This window comes from Phoca vitulina, unplaced genomic scaffold (assembly GCF_004348235.1).
Source record: "Phoca vitulina isolate PV1807 unplaced genomic scaffold, GSC_HSeal_1.0 scaffold82, whole genome shotgun sequence".
In the NCBI taxonomy this organism is placed as follows: Eukaryota; Metazoa; Chordata; class Mammalia; order Carnivora; family Phocidae; genus Phoca; species Phoca vitulina.
In genome coordinates, this window is record NW_022589785.1 from 157166 (window position 1) to 178626 (window position 21461).

Genomic DNA, 21461 nt, shown 5'->3' on the forward strand with positions numbered 1-21461 from the left:
TTATTGGACCCTTTCTCTGCATAATGCCTGTTAGCACCCTTCTGGTATTGACAATCGCCGTTTTAATTCAGCAGTTTCCAGACTTGAGAAATCCATGAACTGGTAGAATTTTGAAAAAGAAAAAAAAAAGTTTGGGACCAACAAAACATCATCAACTTTTTATTAGAGCAAATAGGGATCTTTTAAAAAGAGTATGTGGGGGCACCTCAGTGGCTCAGTCAGTTAAGCATCCAACTCTGGGTTTTGGCTCCAGTCATGATCTCAGGGTTGTGAAATTGAGCCCCTCATCGGGCTCCACGCTCAGCGGGGAGTCTGCTTGAGATTCTCTTCCTCTCTCTCTCCCTCTGCCCTTCCCACAGGCGTGTGCTCTCTCTCTAAAACAAATAAATCTTTTTTAAAAAAGTAAATAAAAAGAGGATCTGGTGTCATCATCATTTCCTAAAAGAAAGGCTATTTCGACCCCTCAGAGGTGGAAAGCATGTGGTTAAGACTGCAGAGCATTCCCTGACATGGGATACACGGACTCTCCCTTGTCTGTGTGTGTCTCCTCTGGCTGTGGACCTCATGAACCAGCTCGGGGCCTTCGACCTTGGGATCACCTTGGGAGCTCCTGTTCCCCGGGCAGTGGCAGCTGTTTCTCCTGTGCTCTTTCCCCAGAGGCCCTCGCCTTCAGCTGCTTCACGGAGCTCATGAAGAGGATGAGCCAGAACTTCCCCCACGGAGGCGCCATGGACACGCACTTTGCCAACATGAGGTCGCTGATCCAGGTAGGACCGGTCCTATTCAATAATGTAACTTCTTCCACCTCAGCCCAGTGGTCCTCAAATCAATAGGCTAGTCATGCTTAGTCGAACTCAATTCAGTTCATTCCAACTCCCATTAGCTCGAATCAATGCCACGGATTCATTCTCACTGAGCATTTATTCAGTCCAGGCCCCCTGGCTACGTAATGAACAAGACGTGGCTACGTAATGAACAAGACTTGGCTACGTAATGAACAAGCCCTTAAAAAGATGTTCGCGTGTCAGGGAAATACAAATCAAAACCACACTGAGATACCACCTCACACCAGTCAGAATGGCTAAAATTAACAAGTCAGGAAACGACAGATGTTGGCGGGGATGCGGAGAAAGGGGAACCCTCCTACACTGTTGGTGGGGATGCAAGGTGGTGCATCCACTCTGGAAGACAGTATGGAGGTTCCTCAGAAAGTTGAAAATAGAGCTACCGTACGACCCAGCAATTGCACTACTGGGTATTTACCCCAAAGATACAGATGTAGGGATCCGAAGGGGTACCTGCACCCCAATGTTCATAGCAGCAATGTCCACAATAGCCAAACTGTGAAAAGAGCCTAGATGTCCATCGACAGATGAATGGATAAAGAAGATGTGGTGTGTATATATACAATGGAATATTATGCAGCCATCAGAAAAATAAAATCTTGCCATTTGCAATGACGTGAATGGAACTGGAGGGTATTATGCTTAGTGAAATAAGTCAATTAGAGAAAGACAATTATCATATGATCTCACTCATATTTGGGATTTAAGAAACAAAACAGAGGATCATAGGGGAAGGGAGGGAAAAATAAAACAAGACGAAATCAGAGAGGGAGACAAACCATAAGAGATTTTTAATCATAGGACACAAACTGAGGGTTGCTGGAGGGGAGAGGGGTGGAGGGATAGGGTAACTGGGTGATGGGCATGAAGAAGGGCATTTGATGGAATGAACACTGGGTGTTATATAAGATTGATGAATCACTGACATCTACTTCTGAAACTAATAATACACTGTATGTTAATTAATTGAATTTAAATTAAAAAAAAAAAGATGTTTGCTTGTATTGGTCCTTTTCCTCAAAGTAACATCTGGGTATATTTCTCTCTCTCTCTCTCTCTCTATCTCTCTCTCTCTCACACACACACACACAGCTTTATTGAGATATAATTCACATACCATGCAATTTACCCTTTTTAAATATACAATCCAGTGGTTTCTAGCATAATCACAGTGGTGAAACCATCACTAATTTCAGAACATTTTCAGCATCCCAAAAAGAAACCCTAGTAACCATGGTAACATCAGTTCCTCTCCCCAGCTCCTGGCAACCACTAATCTACTTTGTGTCTCCATAGATTGACCGATTCCGGACATTTCATAGAAATGCAGTAACATGACATGTGGCCTTTTGTGTCTGGCTTCTTTCACTCAGCATCCTGTTTTCAAGGTGCATCCGTGTGGTAGCAGGTGTCAGGAGGCCATGACTTTTTATTGCCAAATGATGCTCCACTGGTGGGCTCTGCCACGTTTTGTGTATCCAGCCATTCACTGATGGACACTTGGGCTGTTTCTAGTCTTCGGCTCTTGGGAATTGTGCCACTGTGAACATTCGTGTACGGGTCTTTATGTGGCCATCTGTTTGCATTTCTCTCGACGATGTCCTTAGGGCTGGCGTTTCAGCTGCCCCAGGCTACCTTCCCGCCAGCCGCATACCAGGGCTCCAGTTTCTCTCCATTGTCACTAACGCTTCATTGTCGTTTTGATTCTGGATTCTTGTCCTAGAAGGTGTGAAGTGGTATCTCGTTATGGTTTTGATTTGTGTTTTCCTGACGAATCATGCTGAGCATCTCTCCGTGCTTTATGGTTATTTGCGTATCTTCTTTGGAAAAACAACTGGGTTGACCTGAGCTGGGTCGATTTTCACTTCAAATCTTTTGCCCGTTTCCTAACTCCACTTGGTCATGGGGCTGTGCAGCGTCCAGTAAGAGGGTCAGTCTCTATTCAGCGTACTCCTCTGGGCCAGCCTCTTGCCAGGAGGCTGATGCCAATCTTTTCTCCCGCGGGCAGATTCTGGACTCAGAGCTCTTCGAGCTGATGCATCAGAATGGGGACTACACTCACTTCTACTTCTGCTACCGCTGGTTCCTGCTGGATTTCAAGCGAGGTAATGACTTCAAACCGGGGCGTGGTTCCCAGAATCTTTGCAGCAGAACCTCAGGGGGAAGAAAGGGACCATGGAGGCGAGGCTGGGGGTGTTGGAGCAAAGCCAGAGGAAGAGAGGAACACCCGTTTATCGAGTTCTGACTATTGGCTCACCTGCCCTATTTTGCAATGACAGTTTGTTGTTACAGTCCCCATTTTACAGATGAGGAAACTAAGGCTAAGAATTCAATTCAGAGGTCGGACCGGTGGAGCCAGAATCTTAGGCCACCTCTGCCCACCTCCTAAGCCCAGTTAGTGCCCTTCCATTCTGTTATGCTGCTTATCGGCGGCAAGGTACCCCTTGTCCCGAGTGACATGTGGCCCATGTGACTTAGAAATGGGGTATAGCACAGCACCCTGGTATTCTGCAAAGTGGGGGTGATGCTGATAAGAGTATCTACCCTGCAGGGAGGTGTTTATTGCTTGCCAGACAGTGTGCTGAGCCATTTCTATGTATTTTCTCTTCAAGGCTCACCCCACTTACAGAGGAGGAGAGGGAGAGGATGGTGGAGGGGAGGTCACCTTGCCGGTGGTGGGGCTGGATTCAGACTGAGCTTACTGGACACAGGAAGCCTTGCTCTCCACCATCACTCGCTCTCGTTTCTCGACCAGCCCCAGAGGCAGCAGCGAGTTCTGCCTGTGTGCAGAAGCAAGGCGGTACCCCCGTGGGTGCTAGAGGAGCTGTAAGGTGCAGGGAGAAAGGGGGACACTGGTCAAGGGACAGCAGGGACAGGTCGGTGTAAATGAAACCCAGCCAGGCTTGGTTCCTTCCGTTACAGAAGCTGGAAACTTACAACCCCCTAGTCCGCACAGCCTTTTCTCCCGATAGGGAAACTGAGGCTTCTGATGGTCAAGTGGCAGAGTGCAGGTCTCCTGTCTCCTGACCTGAGCTCTGTCGGCTGCACGAGGACAGAAGCACAGGGCACAGCTGGCCTGGGATCTTCCCAGAGGGAGGGCGGCAGCGGGAGCTCCGTGGCTGACCCTCTCCCCACGCACGTGCATGCTGGTGCCTTGGCAGAGCTCGTCTACGATGACGTCTTCTCTGTCTGGGAGACCATCTGGGCAGCCAAACACGTCTCGTCTGCCCACTACGTCCTCTTCATTGCGCTGGCTCTGGTGGAGGTCTACCGTGACATCATCTTGGAGAACAACATGGACTTCACGGACATCATCAAATTCTTTAATGGTACCCGTGTGACCGGGCTGTCCTCTGAGGGGTGCAGGCTTCTGACGGGCCCCTTCCTGGGGCCTCGGAGGGTGGGAGATGCGCTCAGATTGACACGCAGTGAAGGGGATGGGGGAAGGGGTTTCCATCCGCTTCTTGGGTCTATTTCCAAATGGATCAGTTGACATCTTGTAACGCAGAGAATGCATTTTTCTCAGGAGTCCAGCAGAAGGAGCATGGGTGTTGAAATCAGGCTCGGGGGCAAACCCCAGCTCTGCCACTAAGCAGCTGTGCCCGTGGATAAGTCACTTCCCCTCTTTCTAAGCCTCTCTTCCTCATCTGTGAAATGGGGTAAAAGTGTCTGCTTCGGAGGGCTGATGGGCACAAAAGCAGCCCCAGGAAGGCATTTGAAGTGATGTCAGAAAGGCACAGCCTTTGAAATGGGATTCCGATCCCAGCCACTTGGGAGCTGTGTGACCTTGGACAAGTGACTTCCTGTCTCTGGGCTTCAGATTCCTTGGGGATAGAATGGTACTAACCCCTCCCTCACAGAGATGTTGGGACAATTAAATGAGACAACATGGATAAAGCCTATTATGCAATACCTTGCTCATCTGAGGAGCCCCATAACTGGAAGTTCTGGCTCCTATTATCACTATTTAAAAATTTTTAAAAACTAGGGGTGCCTGGGTGGCTCAGTTGTTAAGCGTCTGCCTTCAGCTCAGGTCATGGTCCCAGGGTCCTGGGATCGAGTCCCGCATCGGGCTCTCTGCTCGGTGGGAAGCCTGCTTCTCCCTCTCCCACTCCCCCTGCTTGTGTTCCCTCTCTCGCTGTCTCTCTCTCTCTGTCAAATAAATAAATAAAAATCTTAAAAAAAAAAATAAATAGGGGCGCCTGGGTGGCTCAGATGGTTAAGTGTCTGCCTTCAGCTCAGGTCATGATCCCAGGGTCCTGGGATCGAGCCCCACATCGGGCTCCTGGCTCAGCAGGGAGTCTGCTTCTCCCTCTCCCTCTGCCTCTCCCACTGCTCATGCTCTCTCTCTCTCTGTATCTCTGTGTCTCAAATGAATAAATAAAATCTTAAAAATAAATAAATAAATAAATAAATAAAAATTTTTAAAAACTAAAGATGATTTTGGAAAAAAGCAAAAGAAGAAAAAAAAGCCACCTTTGACCCTACCCCAAGAACACTTTTTTTTTTTTAAGATTTTTATTTTTAAGTAATCTCTACACCCAACGTGGAGCTGGGACTCACAACCCCGAGATCAAGAGTTACATGCTCTGGGGCACCTGGGTGCCTCAGTCGGTGAAGCGTCTGCCTTTGGCTCAGGTCATGATCTCGGGGTGCTGGGATCGAGCCCTGCATCAGGATCCCTGCTCAGCGGAGAGCCTGCTTCTCCCTCTCCCTCTGCTCCTCTTCACCTCTCATGCTCTTTCTTGCTCTTGCTCGCTTGCTCTCAGATAAATAAAATCTTTAAAAAAATAAAATGAAATAAAATAAAATAATAAAAATAAATAAAAAATAAAAAGAGTCACATGCTCTCCCGACTCAGCCAGGCACCCGAGAAACATTATTTTATTTTTATTTTTAAATCAAATATTTTATTTTGGAATAACCGTAGATTTAAAGAAAAGCTGCAAAGATAGTACAGAGTTCCTGATATCCTCCACTCAGCTGCCCTTGATGTCTCTACATTACCTGATCCTAGAACATTTGTCACGACTAAGAAGTTAACATTGGTACATTACTATTAACTAATCTATAGTCTTTATTTGACTTTGATTGATTGCCTGGTTTTTTGGGGTTTTTTTAAGATTTTTATTATGGGAGAGAGAGGGAGAGACCATGAGCAGGGGGAGGGGCAGAGGGAGAAGGAGAAGCAAGGAGCCGGATGTCGGACTGGATCCAAGGACCCTGGGATCATTACCCGAGCTGAAGGCAGACACTTACCTGACTGAGCCACCCAGGTGCCCCCAGCATTGCTTTCTTGAAAGGTCCCCAGTCGTGGTGTTTATACAAGGTGGGTGGGAAGACCTAACTTTCTTCAAGCACGCAGTGGGAACCCACATCCTCTAGTTTGATTTCACAGTAGCCTCGTAAGGCAGAAACTGTGGTAACCCCCATTTTACAGATGCGGAAACCAGGGTCCAAAGGGGCAGGCCTTCCCCAAGGTCTCTGCTTGGGGATGATGCCAGATGATGATGATGGGGATGCCCCAGGGACCCCCCCACTAGAAGCTGCAAGGGGGGCCCCAGGATGGACACAGAATGAGGCTCATGAGCTCTTGCCTTGCGCTCTTTCAGAAATGGCCGAGCGGCACAACACCAAACACGTCCTGAAGCTGGCCCGGGACCTCGTGTACAAGGTGCAGACTCTGATCGAGAACAAGTGAGGGCCTGCTCTCCCCGGGCCGTGTCCGCCGAGCTGCCCGCCCAGCCCGCTTTTCCTCCGGGCTGCCCCGGGCGCGAGGTCCCCGTGTCTGTTCATGAGCATGGACTTCTGTGCAAAGAGAAACTACCCCAACTTTGGCCACCCAGGCAGGTGGGGTCGAGGGGTTGCCCCTTCAGTTCAGCCTTACGTTTTTCCGTTTGACCAAAGATTGTCCAAGGGAGTCGGGGTGCGTCAGCGGACGGAGGGAGCATTTTCATGGGTGGCCTCCAGAACGGTCGCCTCTCTCTTGTTCTGTCCCAGTCCCTCCAAACTGTTCTGTCAGATGAGACTCAGGGAGGGAATTTTGGGGGGAATTGGTGTAGGAGAGGTCTGTGGGGCTACCTCTGTGCTCCGAAAGGGGCCTTTGGTGGTGTTCCAGAACATGGCTGGAAGGTTGGCTTGGAGCAGTTTCTGCACCCCGCACTGTGGACATTGGAGCTAGGTAGTCTTTTCGGAGAGGGGACGTGTATTGTAGGGTGTTGAGCAGCATCCCTGGCCTCTACCTGCTAGACGCCAGTAGGGCCCCCTCCCCAACCCAGTTGTGACAACCAAGACGTTTCCAGATATTGCCAAATGTCCCCATTTGAGAACCACTGACGTCGAGGAGGGGCTACCGATGTATCTCCCTCCTCGCCTTTCCTTTACAGGGCCTGTATCCTGAGGCCCCTTCCCATTCAGAAAAGGCACACGGGAGTCCACATCCCTTTCAGGGGCTGGATGCCGTTTGTTGTATTCTCTCCTTTTTTTCTCCCAACCCCAGGAGAGACTTCTTTTCTTCTTTTCAAGAAAGGTCTCTCCCTGGAAGGGTAATGGAACGTCAGAAATATCTGTAGGTGTGAGACAGCCTGAGGCTCCTTGGGGTCCCTCCCAGAGTCCCTCTCCTTCCCCCCCCCCATACAGGGCAGAGTGCACATCCCTTTCTTCCCTTCCTGGGGAAGACCTCACCTGTCCTTCTGCATGTGGGTTCTGGTGCTCCAGAAGCTTGGAAGGTGTGTGTTGGTGAAAGCTACTTCTAGAGAAGTCAGGGAGGCTGGCTTTTCCCTAGGTGCCTTGGCTCGCTCAGGACAAAGGAGGAAAAGGAAGGCAGAGGTCAGCCAGGGTAGACTGAGGTCAGCCAGGGTAAGACTGGGGCATGTGTTTTCCTTGGGAAACATGCCGATGACCTGGCGCCAGGGTCATGGCTAAGTCTGGGAATGGTCCCCTCCGTGTCTTCACACAGAGGGTTGCCAGTCACAGACAGACCCTGAGCTAGCTGGTTCGCCCTGCCTACCTGTCCTTCTGCTCGAGCGGTCCTGCCAACCCCCTTCTGAGAATGCCTGGCACTCGGGAGAAATAGCGTCAGTTTGGAAGGCTCCTCCCCAGAATGTCAGGGAGAATTTTGGAGAGGGGAGGAGACTCAAAGCACATGGAAGCATTCATAGAGTACATTAGTCCTCTGTCCTGAGCAAACCAGGAGGGGGGAGGAATCCCTGCCTTGCGTGCTTGTGAAGGCTAATCCCTCGGTCCCAGTGCCTTCAGCTGCATCCATCACCCCCCCAGTCCCTGACATGGGGGCCTCTTGAGCAGGATGGACGAGACCTAAATGACCCTTGCCTCCGAAGAGTATGCTCCGTGACAATTGCATCTCCCCGCTCTGGTCCCCTGCCTTCCCAAGATGGGGGTAAAATATGTGCAAAAGGCCCCTCCGGATCAAAGACTATCTAGTCACTCAGCTGTTCATTACAGAGGACATTATTTTAGCAAGACCCAGGTCCTAGACCTTCCGATTCTTATTTATTTTCTCGTCAGACCAGTCACAAAGTACAGCACACAGTCTCTTCTCCGCTTTCTCTCTCGTGGTGTTCCAGAGAAGTGTCCGTGGTTGTGATTTGGAACAACTCCTATTTATTCGGCTTACTGTGCTTTTTTCGGTCTCTGTACATCGTGTGCGTCCTTGTGTCCTGGAAATCGAGTGTGTGGGAAGTCGTTCTGTCTATGGAGTGCCCTCCTCCTTTTCTTGTAACTGTTTCCTGAAGAGTTGTGTCTATATAGAGAGAAAATACATATAAACAGAAATGTGTGAATATGGGTTATTTTTCGTTTCTGAGCTGCAGGAATTTTTTTTAACATGAAGGAGAGAAATATTCGCTGTGGAAGACTGTGTCCTCCCAACCCCACCCCAGTGACCCAGACCCAGACGGAGACCGAGTCTCATGGTAGCTGCCTGGTCTTTCCCCAGGAGGTTCAAGGCAGGCGAAACACTTCTCGCTCCCTTGTATCAGTTAGCTGTCAGCATGAGTAATGCTGCATAACAAAGCACCCCAAAGCTCAGTGGCCTCACACTGCCATTTATTTAGCTTGCAATTCTGTGGGTTGACCGCATGGGCTGAGAGGGTCTTCTGGTCTGAGATGGACTTCTTCATGTGAGTGGTCAGCTGATGGCCACCAAGGCGACTCCGCTTCTGATGGTTGGCCGGCTGTCGGGCAGGAAACTGGGGGAAACTGGGCCACGTGTCTCTCATCCCCTGGCAGGCCAGCTCAGGCTGGTGTATGTGGCCGTGGTGGCAGTTTTCAAGAGAGCAAGCAGAAGTGTGCAAGGCCTTTTGAGACCTCAGCTTGGAATTGGCATGAAAGCATTTGTTCTACATTCTGTGGCTCAGAGTAAGTCACGTGGCTGAGCGTAGATTCAAAGGTGGGGATCCCCCAAGATCCAGTGCATAGGAAGGGTCCCCAGATGGTCAGCCATTTGACTCGGGGTCAATACGTCTACGTTGGCACCTGCTGAGAGAGCTCATCTCTCACGCCTGATGTTCCCTCCCACAGATGAGCAGCTTGACCCCCTTGACATCCACAGTCCCCGCTCGCGGCTACCATTCAGAACCTTCACCATCAAGCAACGGGTACCTCTCATGGATGTCCACTCCTCGCAGCCTCTAAACATGGGCCAAGGGAAACAACTAGCTTTCAGCTGCAGAAGCAAAACTTGATTCAGTCTAATAAGCACCCATCAAAACTGCAGGTTTTATTTTTTTTTTTTTTAAGATTTTATCCATTTATATGACAGAGAGAGACACAGTGAGAGAGGGAACACAAACGGGGGGAGCGGGAGAGGGAGAAGCAGGCTTCCCGCCGAGCAGGGAGCCCGATGCGGGGCTCGATCCCAGGACCCTGGGATCATGACCCGAGCCGAAGGCAGACACCCAACAACTGAGCCACCCAGGCGCCCCAAAACTGCAGGTTTTATATAGAAAAAGTTAGGTTTCCAAATAAGCCAGCGAAGTAGAGCCTGAGTTTGCAGGCGGCCTTGGCAGCCTGGGGAAGCCCGGTCACCACGTTCTCAGAAGACTGCCAGCAGGGGTAAGTCTGAAGCCACACACCAGTGGGCAGGTGGGGATTTGTCCTTTGCCAACGCAGATGGGGGCTTTCTTAGCGGGAAACCCTGCTCCATCCTGGGGGACGTTTCTGAGAGCAAAGACCAGTCCTAATGTTCTGAGCGGGCTTTAGAGCCCCCCGTCTCATTTCCCCAACTCCAGCCATCACTTGGTACATATGACTGTCCTTCTGGAGCACCCCCACTATGGCTTGCAGCCCGCTGCCCGGCACCCCCAGACCCAGGTGCACAAATGCCTGGTCGCGGGCACCGCCGACTTCCGGTCATTGATGATGTATGTTACAGGAAAAGAAATCTTAAGAGAGTATTGCTGTTGTTGTCCAGACTTTCCTAAATCCATGCACTTGAGCTTTGCGTAGATGTGAAAAGACGAGTCTTGGATCACTGGGACCCATTTTAACGACTTGGTGGCGGGATGGAGAAGTGCTCTCTACTTCTGTGTTTATGGACGCAGAGTTGTGGCTGGACTCCGCCATCCTTTTCCTCCTCCTAGCCCTGCTTTCTTCTTTCTCCTCTCTCCCCCCTCCTCCCCAGGTTTCCCTCTGTCCTGCCACACTGCCTTGTGGCCGAGAGCATTTGGATAGTGTCTTGCCCACGGTTTCTACCGGATGATGCTGTTTCTCAGAACAAGCCCACAGTGTCCGGGCCCTTCCAGGTCTTCTGCTGCTCCTTTATGCCATACTTCAGCCATGCCCATTGGTTTTTCACCGAGAGCTTGCCCTTTGGCCTGTGGTGGGGGCCGTGAGGCAATTGAGAAGCCCATCTCGTGTGCAAAGAGTTTGGGAGGCCCTCACCATCCCATTTCGGGATGCCTGGCAGGCATTCCTGCATCTGGTGCCCCCTTCCTTCTCCCCCCCGCCCCTTCCTTCCCAGGCCTGAGGTCCCAGGAGCCCGGGGAGGAGGGGGGTGCAGTCAAGGATGCTGGGAAGAGGCCCTTCCAATTTCTTTCCTTTCCAGCAGATACCCTGAAGTCTGGGAGACAGCAGACTCATCCACCGCCGAGTTTTCTCGCACATTCTGTAACAGCATTTCCAACCCAGGGCACCTGCAGTTGGCCTTTCTGACTCTGACCATGTCTGCACACCACTTGCACGATGGGAGCTCTACTAGTTTTCTTTAAAACCAACTCACTTTTTAGACGTCTAACCACGGGAGGCCAGTATCATTTATATAACAAGATAATTATAAAAATAAATGTGATTATTTTACCAAAATACTGCTTGCTGCCTAAAAAAAAGGCTTTGAGCCTGAATCCCGCTCTCTTTGTTAAGAAGAGATGTAGCAGGAGTTTGAGAGGGTGTGAGAGACATATTGGCACCAAACGAGCCTTTCTTCTTGGTGGACATAAAGAACAGTTGAAGCGAGAAAGGCTTTCTCATGGTGCCGCCGAAAATCATGTCCCATATATCTCTGTCCACGTGTTTGGGGTGCAATGATTTCGGATCCCAGATCTGCCCCTTCCTGGCTGTGTGGCCTTGGGCAAGTGACTGTACCTCTCTGAGCCTTAGTTTTCACTCTGTGCCCTGAGGATAATAATCCCTCCCCTTATTCTGGATGCAGCCCTGACCCCCTTCTTTCACTGGGACCCCTCTGCTCCTCAGCATCTCCGGGGCATGATTTCCTGGTTGAGACTTCAGTGTCCCTGAGTCACCAGCATCTACCTAGCTCAGGTTCTCAGATGAGGCTTTGAAACCTAAGAGAATATGGCTCCTGGAGGAGAGGTCGGGAAGGGGCGAGCTCCCAGCCCTCTTGGGCCATGACCGAGGAACACAGCAGTTAGGTGTGGGGAGGCCGTCAGTCCTTGGCGGGAGCAAAGCCCGAGCTGACTCTGCAGTTAGCAACTGATTTCGCTGAGTCGGGAAAAGGCTGACAGGTCTCTATGCTTCTGGCTTTTAAGCCACCGGGCACACTGAGAGCGTGAGCCCAGGACGGGTGTAGACGAGAGGAGCACAAATTGATCGGTTTTGAAGGGCCAGCTTGCCGATCTGTTGGTAAATCAAACCCGAGCAGAATTCAAATGACCCACGGGGGCATGCAGTTCCCTGGGGATTTTCCATTATGTCCGGGTACCGTGTGGGAATTCTCCAGTGTCTCCTTGGCTTGCTTTCTTCAGACCTGGGGGCGCAGTGATTTCCAGCCTTTATAGACACAGGGCTCCTTGAAACAGCGGAAGCCCCTTGTTTTGATCAAGAGAAAATAAGACTGAGAGATCCCTCTGCCTCAAATAAGGACGGGGTCTCCCTGTAAACTGTTTCTCATTAGGGGCTGGAGAATCGCTCCCTTTGGCATTGCTGAAACAGTTCAAAGGGAAAATTAAGGGACTTGGGGGCCATTGAGAGGTTATGACAGAGGGGACGTGAGTGACAGGGGCAGGGGGCTGAGTTTGGGCTTCTACTCGGCAGCATCCACTTGCAGGACTTAACCCCAGGACCCTGAGTTCATGATCTGAGCCAAAATCAAGAGTCAGACACTTAACTGACTAACCCAGGTGCCCCTCTACTTTTCTCTAAAAAAGCTGTCAAGTCACCTTTATGGTTCTCTCTGGAAGGTGAATGCAAGCTGCCTTCTGTAGTCTGTGTGTTTTCAAGATAATGGAGTCGCTCCTGGGGGTTGTTTATGGATGTTCTTGGTTGAGCATTTAAAGCTAAAAGAATTTGATCAAGATAAGCTAGGTCGGGCAGAGGGAGCAAATCCAGGTCTTATTTTGCCTCCACCATAGAGGGTGACAGACCTGGGTTCAAATCCCAGTCGGCTGTGCAGACGTAGGCAAGTGACTGTACCTCTCTGAGCCTCAGTTTTCACTTCTGTGAACTGGGGATAATAAAGCTCCCCTTCAAAAGGGAGCTGGGCATCGAATGTTTTTGCCTAGCCAGCATCCTTCCCCCGTTCCAGTACCAGCACCTTCTCCCATGTTCTGGGGAGCTGTATCTCCTACGTTACAACCATGGTCTTCTAGGGAGACTGCTGATATGCCCCGCCCCCCAGGGGGCACATGACTCTGTCCTGACCAGTCGGATTCCTTCCCTGGGAAGAGAGCCATTCACACTTTCTTTCCGCAGCGGCCAAGCTAGGAGGACGCCAGCCTGGAGCTGCCTGTGACCATGTCTCCTGCAGGTAGTGGAGCAGGTGTGGCTGGATCCAGGTGTTCGGATGAGGTCCTTAGAGCTCCACCTCGGTCCATGTCATCATTCCGCTCTCCTCCATGCTGATGTACACCGATTCCATGCCCATCTCTCAACCAGTCTTTCCCACCGGGCTTTATTGGCTAGAAGGGCTCATTTATCCATAACGTGGGATAGTCAGAGAGTTGCTGGGGGTCATCTCCCAAGGAAAGATTAAGGTGCTGCTCCCAGAGAAGGGCAATGGGTCATGATAGGCAAAAGCCAAGACTGACTCCAGCATCCCTGGCAGAGAGAGCGTGTGCAAGGGCTGGAAGTGTAAAGAGGCCTTCCGTGGGCCCAGAATTCAGTGTGGCAGAGGGAGAGGCACAGGGGTTGGGTGTGTGACAAGAAAGAGGCTGAAGAGAGAGCTTGGAATGGGATCCGGAAGGGCCTCTTGGGCCCCAGGTAACAGTAAAGTCTCCACATCATTGGGGCTGTTTACATTGGGGGGAGGATGAGACAGGTCCCCCCTATCCCCACCCCAACATGGACACGCTTTTGTACAAACTCTTCTTGTCCATCTGGGGACTCACTAAATATTTGATTGGGAAAGAAAGAATTCTCAAATTCTCCAAGAAAAGAGGAGTTCTAAAGATGGAGGGGCGCAAAAGGGAATATGCACGTGCCTATTGAAAGATGCGGTACTGGAGGGACAGCGTGGACTCAGAAGCCCTGGGTACTCTTTTATTTCTTTAAGTAAACTCTACATCCAACAGGGGGCTTAAACTCAACAACCCTGAGATCACGAGTTGCATGTTGCACTAAGTCAGCCGGGCGCCCCTGGCATTCTTCCTGAATAGATGTAGTTCTCCTCCTGAGGAGTCCTGTGAAGTAGGATTATAATCATAATAAGCTGAAGTTTGTTGAATACAATGGGCCTTAACATGGTGCTAAGCGCTTTATTTACACAGAGCATCTCAAGTTAATTCTCATAACAACCCAATGAGGTGGGCATTATTTTACACACACACACCCCTCCCCCCCGCTGCCCCCTCCCATTTCACGGAGTTCGCGGTGGTCCAGAGAGGTGAAGTGATTTGCCCGAGGTCACACAGCACAGAGGCAGCAGAGGTGAGGTTTGAGTGTGGACTTGCAGTGATTTCATACCACTCTGAAGTGGGCCCTTTTTGCTCCTCCTGGGAAATTTTTATTTGCTCCTTTCTGGCATGAGGATGATTTGCTCGGTGTCACCGGAGAAGAGGATGATCCTCCCCTGGACCTTGGTCATGCGGGGCCACCCAATCACAGGCAGGAAGCTAGCTAGGACTGCGCTGAGGATGGCAGTCACATAGCCCCAGCCCAGTTGGCACTGCCCACCGTGGTACACAGAGGAGGCTCCGCAGGCTTGCTTGGCGAATGGGGAGGCCAGGCTGATGGGGAAAACCAGCAGGCCCACAGTGGTGGCAGTGGCTGGAGACAGCAGGAAGGAACACCAGTGTGTCAGTCAAGGCTCTCTGGGCTAACCTCATCCCAGGACTCACTGATCCACCCTCCTATCGACCCACCGATTCATTGATCCATTCACTTACATGTTGACTTATTACCTGTCCATTTATCTCATCACTCAACTAGTCTTCCACCCAGCTATCCGTCTACTCACTCATTCTTTCAACCATATTCTAACCCTCTCATCTCTTCATCCCCCTCACTTATCCATCTACCCGTCTGCCCACTTAGCCACCTGCACCCCACCCATCCATTCACCCACCACCCACCCAACCCCCACCCATCCACCTACTCAACCATCCACCCATCCATCCACCTACTCAACCAACCATCCATCCATCCATCCACCCACCCAACCAACCATCCACCCACCTATCCATCCACCTACCAGCCCATCTGTCCACCCACCCATCCACACACCCATCGCATCCATCCATCCACCCAACCATCTATCATCCACTAATATATCCATAGATCCATCCATCAGTTCACCTACTTACCTACCCACCCACTCATTCATTCATTCATTCATTCATTCATTCATTCATTCATTCACCAACCCACCTATCTGTGCATGCATTCATTCATCAAAACTGTTACAGGTGCTGTGGTGGGCACTAATGACAGTAAGGAAATAAACTTTACACCTCCTCACCTTCAGGGCACTCTCAGTGCAGGAGAATCACATGACCCTAGCTTCTCTTGCTGTTCTTCAGCCACATTGTCTGCTTACAGTTCTGTGAACATGCCTTGCTCACTTGTCTCTATCCTTTTGCCCCCAGTGTTCCCATAACCTGAAGTTCCCTTCTATATTTAAGCAATTCCCACCTGTACTTCCAGACTCAGCTCAAGTGATACCTCCTTCAGGAAGCCTTCTTTAACATCCTCCACCCTCCTGGAGTTTTTCCTTGCATCTTGTGCTCATCCTTATCAAATATCCATTGAGTTGTAACTGCCTGATGTACCCCCCCACCCCCAGACACTGCACAAGCCTAGGACAAGGACTATAGCTCCATCCATTGATTCAACAAATATTTAGTGAACATCTATTATGTGCGAAGGCACCGTGCCAGGTGCTGGTGATGTCAAGACAGACATGGCCTTGCCCTCAAGGAGCTGATGTTGTAGTGGAGAGAGATGAACAATAATCAAGCAGGCAGATAAGGTAAGTAAGTGCTGTGAAAATACAGAGCAAGGTAAGAGGTAGGAGAATCTCAGGAGAGCGGGGAGCTCCCTTACCTAGAGACCATTGAAGATCTCACTGAGGCAGTGATATTTGAGCAACATAGAGGAGCAAGACATGTAAGATCTGAGAGAAGAGAATCCCAGGCTGAGGGGACAAGCGTGGTGTATCATGGAACAGAAAGCAAACCATGTGGCTGGAGCGGGTTGAGCCTGGCAGAAGGGATAAGAGGTGAGATTGGCAAGGGAACGAGGGTTTCATCAGGCAGAGCCTCATCGGCCATGACAAGGAGTGTGGATTTTACTCTGAGTGTAACAGGAAGTCACTGGAGGCTAGATAAACCAGTTTGAGTGGCCCGATCTGATTTCAGTTTTAACAGGACCTGTTTGGCCAGCATGGCAGACAGACTCTAAGGGAAGGTGGCAGCAGAGAGACGTGTGAAGTGGTTGTCACTCTAATCCAGGTGAGAGGTGGTGGGGGATTAATTGCATGAGGGTTGCAAACAAGCCCTGGGCTACACCATCCAGAGCCTAGATGGGAGTTAGAGAAAAGCAACCCTCCTGGGGAGGTGCAGCCCTGCCATTTCACAGCTTAGCAAGTGGAGCATAGGCTAGATTTCAGCATCTCTCAGCCCTCGGCTGGGCTCCCTTGTGCAGTGCACAACCTGCTCAACTATGTATGGTGGTCCTGGTAAAGATGATACAAAGTGGATGGATGTGAGAGAAACAAAGGGGGACAGACTATTAGGACTGGGTTTAGCTAAGGACAGGAGAGGGTGATGTTAAGTATGCCATTCCCTCCCCACCATTTCTTGCTAAAGGACCAGAGAGTCTTCAATCCTAGGGTTTATCTCTGAGATGCAACATAGGAGGCCAGACTCTGCTCACAGGTTCGTTCATTCGTTCATTCATTCATTCTACAAACATGTCTGGAATGCTTACTATGTGACAGTGGGTTTACCTGCCATTGCCTGCACCCCTGGCGTTGGGCCACTGGCCCTTCTGGGACACAGCCCTTTGGGGGCCAGGGCCCAAGACAGGAGGAGAACCGCATTAAAGGCCAACAAGAGCCATCCTCCAAGGAGAATTGCAGCCGAGACCTGTCAGGAAGAAAGAGGAGGGAGGGTGTTGAATGGGGCAGATAGGGGCAGGTGTATGTCTGTTTATTGGCCAGCTACTGAGTCCTCAAAACCCAAGAGATCTGTGCTATTATTATCCCCAGTTTGCATGTACACAAACTGAGGCCCAAGGAGGTGGAGTCATTTGCCTCAGGACACACAGCTAATTAAGTGGCAAAGCCAGAATTAAGATCCAGATTTACAGCCACCATACCCCACCTTTACTGAGTACCTGCTAAACGGCAGGATCCCCTGGAGAGACACCTTTGTAATTACCTGTTGCCGAGGCTGTATAATCTTCCTCAGAGGTGTTGGACTGGGAGTCCTGACCCCTTGTCCACATTGTCGAATTTGGTAATGTGCATCATAACAGAGACTTTCAACACCGTAGCCGTGGTTTTCAGACTTAGCAGCCCTCAGAGGGTGGCCGGGTAGGTGTGTGCATCTAGATGGTACACTGCACAACCCTTGGAGATGCCTTGGGATCATCATAGATTTGCATATTCATTACATTTCTTTTCCAGCAGATGGCAGTATAGTGTCCTGAAGAAGGGGACCCTTTTCTTAATGTGTACTAAGTAAGGTGCTATATGGACTTGGAGCTGCCTTCAGAATCATCCCGGGTGTTTGCTAAAATGCAGACCGCCAGACTCCACGGCACACCTACAGACTCAGAGGCTCAGTGCGGGGTAGGTGGTGGGGGCCAGAACTTGGCTTCCCCGCCACCGCCCGCCCTCCCCGCCCCTCTGGTAGATGTGATAGAGCCCCCGAGGTCCCAGCCCAGGTCTTACCTTCCAGGCAAAGTCAGGAATATCATCCAGGGACCTGAAGGTCCCACAGCTCTGGTTCCAGCTGTCACCCCGAGGCCGGGAGCAGTAGGTGAGGATGCCAAAGGAGAAGGTGTGGGACTGGAACCAAGCGGGAGAGATGAGGCTAAGGGCTGAGATGCAGGCCAGCGAGAGTCCCAGGGCTGCCCACACGCTGCCCGCCATCAGGGAGCATCGATGACCTAGCGGTCAACAGGCAAGATGAGGGGTGGAAGCTGCCGGGAAGGAGAGCAACAGGAGCTGGTGAAGGACCCCCCAGTTAGGGACCTGGTGCTGTGTTCAGACACCAGGTCCCCAGCCTCCTTTCTGCCTGGTGATGCAATGGGAGGTGTTAGTATCTGGGGAGGGGGTGGGGCTTTGCCCTAACAAATTCTGGAAGTAGAATAACCCCAAATCTTAGACTAAAGGTTAGTGCTTAAACAGAACTTTGAACACTCCCGCTCTGCTTGGGACATAGTCATCACCAGTCCAGTCAAGGCCCCTCCCATGTTTCCTTCCTTCCTTCATTCACTCATTCATTCATTCCTCAGCCCCTCAAGGCTTGCACCGTCCGAAAGGGCTGCCTCTCCCCAGAGGGGGTACCTTTTTCTAAATGACACACAGATGCTGTGTTTCCAGCAGCCACAGTGCCCGGTAGCTCACTCCTCCCAATCTCTGACCACTGTAATTATTTAATTGTATCTTTTTGTTTGGAGGTGTTTTTGCAAAATGGGTATTGTTCAGTATGTTGTGTATTTTTTTAAAGATTTTATTTATTTATCTGAGAGAGAGAGAGATAGTGAGAGCATGAGCAAGAAGGAGAGGGAGAAGCAGGCTCCCTGCCGAGCAAGGAGCCTGACGTGGGACTCGATCCCAGGACCCTGGGATCACGACCCGAGCCGAAGGCAGACACCCAACCGACTGAGCCACCCAGGCGTCCCAGTGTTTATTTTTAATTTATGTAATTGACATTATTTTGTATGTTGCATTTTGCTTCCTACTTCGGGCACCAAGCATAATGCTTTTAGGGTCGATCCACGTTGCTGTGTGTATGCCTATTCCATTTAACTTTGAGTTTTCCAGAAGCCGATCCTGAGACAAGGGTTTGGGTGCAGGCCGTTTACTTGGGAGGTGGTCCCGTGGAGGAGGAAGTGGGATGGGGGGAGAACGCAGCCGGTTAAGAGCGTGTTGCGAAGACAGCTGTGCCCAGGGTGGCTCTGAGAGATGAGGTACACCCAGCACCTCCGAGTTACCCCTCCCGAGAGCAGAGGGAGGTGTGGACTTTACATACCAATCTCCGCCAGCCTTTGGTTGAGGGCTGCTCCCAGCACTGGGTGGCAGCTACGTGTGCAGGGGAGGGGGTGGGGTGGGGCGGGCAAATGGGCTCCAACAGGAACCAACAATAGAGCAGCAGTAAAATGCGCAGCGGGCAGATGAAAGGCCACTGCTGTGCGGAGACTCGATGACATTGAGGGGTACGGAGCTGACCGTGACCGGATCTGCCACCTGCTGCGTGCTATTCCCTCCGCGTTTCGCCAACTCCAGCCCTCTGCTGTGAGCGTCCGCGTGCCCGGACTTGAGCCAGAATTTGGGGGGGCGGCGCGTACACTCGGGAACACACTTGCTGTCTCAGATGGCACAGCTCTGTTTCCTCTGAGCGAGAAAGCCCGACTCCTCCCCCGGGACGGCTGCACCATTCCACGGTGTCCCCCTCCGAGCCAAAGGCGCCTGCAGGCCCACGTGCCCATTCATCTCAGTCTCCTCCCGTTTTACAGGTGGGAAAGTAGAGGCCCAGAGAGGGTAACAGACTCCCCCGGACTGACCCAGGAGGCCAGTGTGGGTGGGTGGGTTGGGTGGGGGATGCCGTCCACACACTGTCATGTGCCAGGCAATTCATGCACATCCTCCAGCTCACATGTTTCGTGACTCCCCGGCCACAAGCCCGGAGGGCTGGAGTGAGCTGGTCTTTGTTGACTGGAGGAGAGCCCCCCTCCGGACCCGTGCGTCTGCCGGGCTGCAGGTGGGTGCTCTGACCTCGTGTTTGACAAGGGAGGACACCGAGGCTCAGAGAGGAGTGGGCGACTCAGCCCAAGGACACACTTAGAAGGGGCTAAGGGGCCAGGGGTTTGTACCCAGCCCCGATGAGTCGGCAGCTGTCCTTCTTGAGAGCCCCAGGGTAAGGGTTCTAATAGTTACCGAGCATCGTCTACCTGCTGCGGGCCAGGCCCTGGTCTAGGTGGCTCCTTGGAGAAGTGAGGGGACATGTCCGGGATCTCACAGCTAAGATGTGGGACAGCAGTACTTGGACCTGGATCTGTCTAATCCTTGAACCAGGATTAAGGTCAATACTTGACCATGCTCCTTCCCATCTCCTTGCTCGGCCTCATTCAGCCCCAACCTCTACTCTTTCCACTGTCTTCCTCGCCCCAGCTCTTACCTTTCTTCTAAGGCAGGGCTGTGTATCTGTCCCTCTCTGCTCAGGGGTGGTTGCTTCCCCCCATCATGATGCCAAGAAAGCCTCTCTGGCCTGGTGATGGCATCTCCTAAGAGAATTTCCTTTCTCTTGCCCTGAGACTGCCCCTGCGCCTCTCTGAAAGTCCCAGGTACAAACCAACGTTCCATTTACAGACCAAGTAAATGCTTTCACTTGGGGGAGGCATACAGGCCGTGAGGCCCCAGAGGTTCAATTTCTGACTCTCATATGTATTGGCTGTGTGACCTTGGGCTGGGCACTTACTCTCTCTGAGCCTCCGTTCCTTCATCTGTAAAACAAGCCTGATACTAGTACCTATCTCAGGGGTTGTGGGGAGGATTAAGTGAGAAGACGTCTAGAAGGTACTTTGTGGAGTGCCCTGTACCAGGAGGTCCTCCATACACGGTGGTGATGATGATGATGGTGGTGATCCGGGTGGTGGTTGTGGGACTATTTGCAGTAGTATTAGTATTATTTATAGCTATTGTCTTGTTGCTCACACCAGTTGGGATTAGCAGACACTTCAAAGAGATGAAAACCAAAAATGGAGACCCAGATTGCTCGTGTGACTTGCCCGAGATCCCCTGGCAAATCGGGGGGGGCGGGGAATGGATCGAAGCCAAGACTCCAGCCCCCAGACTGATAAGCAGAAACACCTTCCCCTTCCCTGATGACATCCCTCCAACTCCTGTTCCCCAGTGTCTGTCCCCTTGGCTTGCTCTCAGAGAGGGAAGGGGGCAGGTGGGTGGGGAAGAAGGGGGCGGAAGGGAAGGGTGCCAGCAATGCGGGAGAGCTAAGAGTTACCCGAGAGGGCAGGGAGGCTGAGGTTGGGGGGGGTGCAAACTGCTCCAAAGGGAAGGCAAGACCCTGCTTCAACCACTGAGTAGCAAACACCCACTACTCTGCCCTTGGTGACCCCTCGATCCCTCCTGGGAGGATTGGGCATGACACCCTTCCCTCCACCCCCCGAGCGCCTCCGACACACTCATTGACAAACACAGCCCAGCACGGCAAGGGCCTCCAGAGAATAACCGTGCTACGGTCCTTGGAGAATATCCAGGGTATCACTTAAATGTCACTAAATCATAAAGTGCCGAAGTTACTGAGTTTTCAATTTCCCTTCATTACTTCTCTTTACATCAAGAAGAACGTCCCTGTTGGAGCTAATCAGTCTTTTTTTTTTTTAAGATTTTTATTTATTTATTTGACAGAGAGAGAGAGAGCACAAATAGAGCGGAAGGCAGAGGGAGAGGGAGAAGCAGACTCCCCAGCTAATCAGGGAGCCCGATGTGGGGCTCGATTCCAGGATCCCGAAATCATG

At 51.3% G+C, this 21461-nt stretch overlaps 2 protein-coding genes across 3 annotated transcripts in view; one reads left to right on the plus strand and one right to left on the minus strand.

Moving 5' to 3' along the window:
- SGSM1 (small G protein signaling modulator 1) overlaps positions 1–9642 on the plus strand; it is an 88408-nt gene extending 78766 nt beyond the window's left edge. For both annotated transcript variants that reach the window (XM_032395215.1, XM_032395214.1), the window contains 4 exons: positions 658–767; positions 2854–2950; positions 4007–4174; positions 6458–9642. In XM_032395215.1, coding sequence (XP_032251106.1) covers positions 658–767; positions 2854–2950; positions 4007–4174; positions 6458–6546 — 464 coding nt within the window. In that variant the 3' untranslated portion in view covers positions 6547–9642. The remainder of the gene's footprint in view (positions 1–657; positions 768–2853; positions 2951–4006; positions 4175–6457) is intronic.
- A 136-nt stretch (positions 9643–9778) lies between these two features.
- On the minus strand, positions 9779–17853 carry TMEM211 (transmembrane protein 211). Its single transcript, XM_032395030.1, has 3 exons — positions 17653–17853; positions 16705–16843; positions 9779–14525 (listed from the first exon to the last, which is right to left on the minus strand). Exons 1-3 carry the CDS (start codon positions 17851–17853, stop codon positions 14263–14265), a joined length of 603 nt encoding a protein of 200 aa, XP_032250921.1. The 3' UTR covers positions 9779–14262.
- Between the last annotated feature and the right edge of the window lie 3608 nt (positions 17854–21461).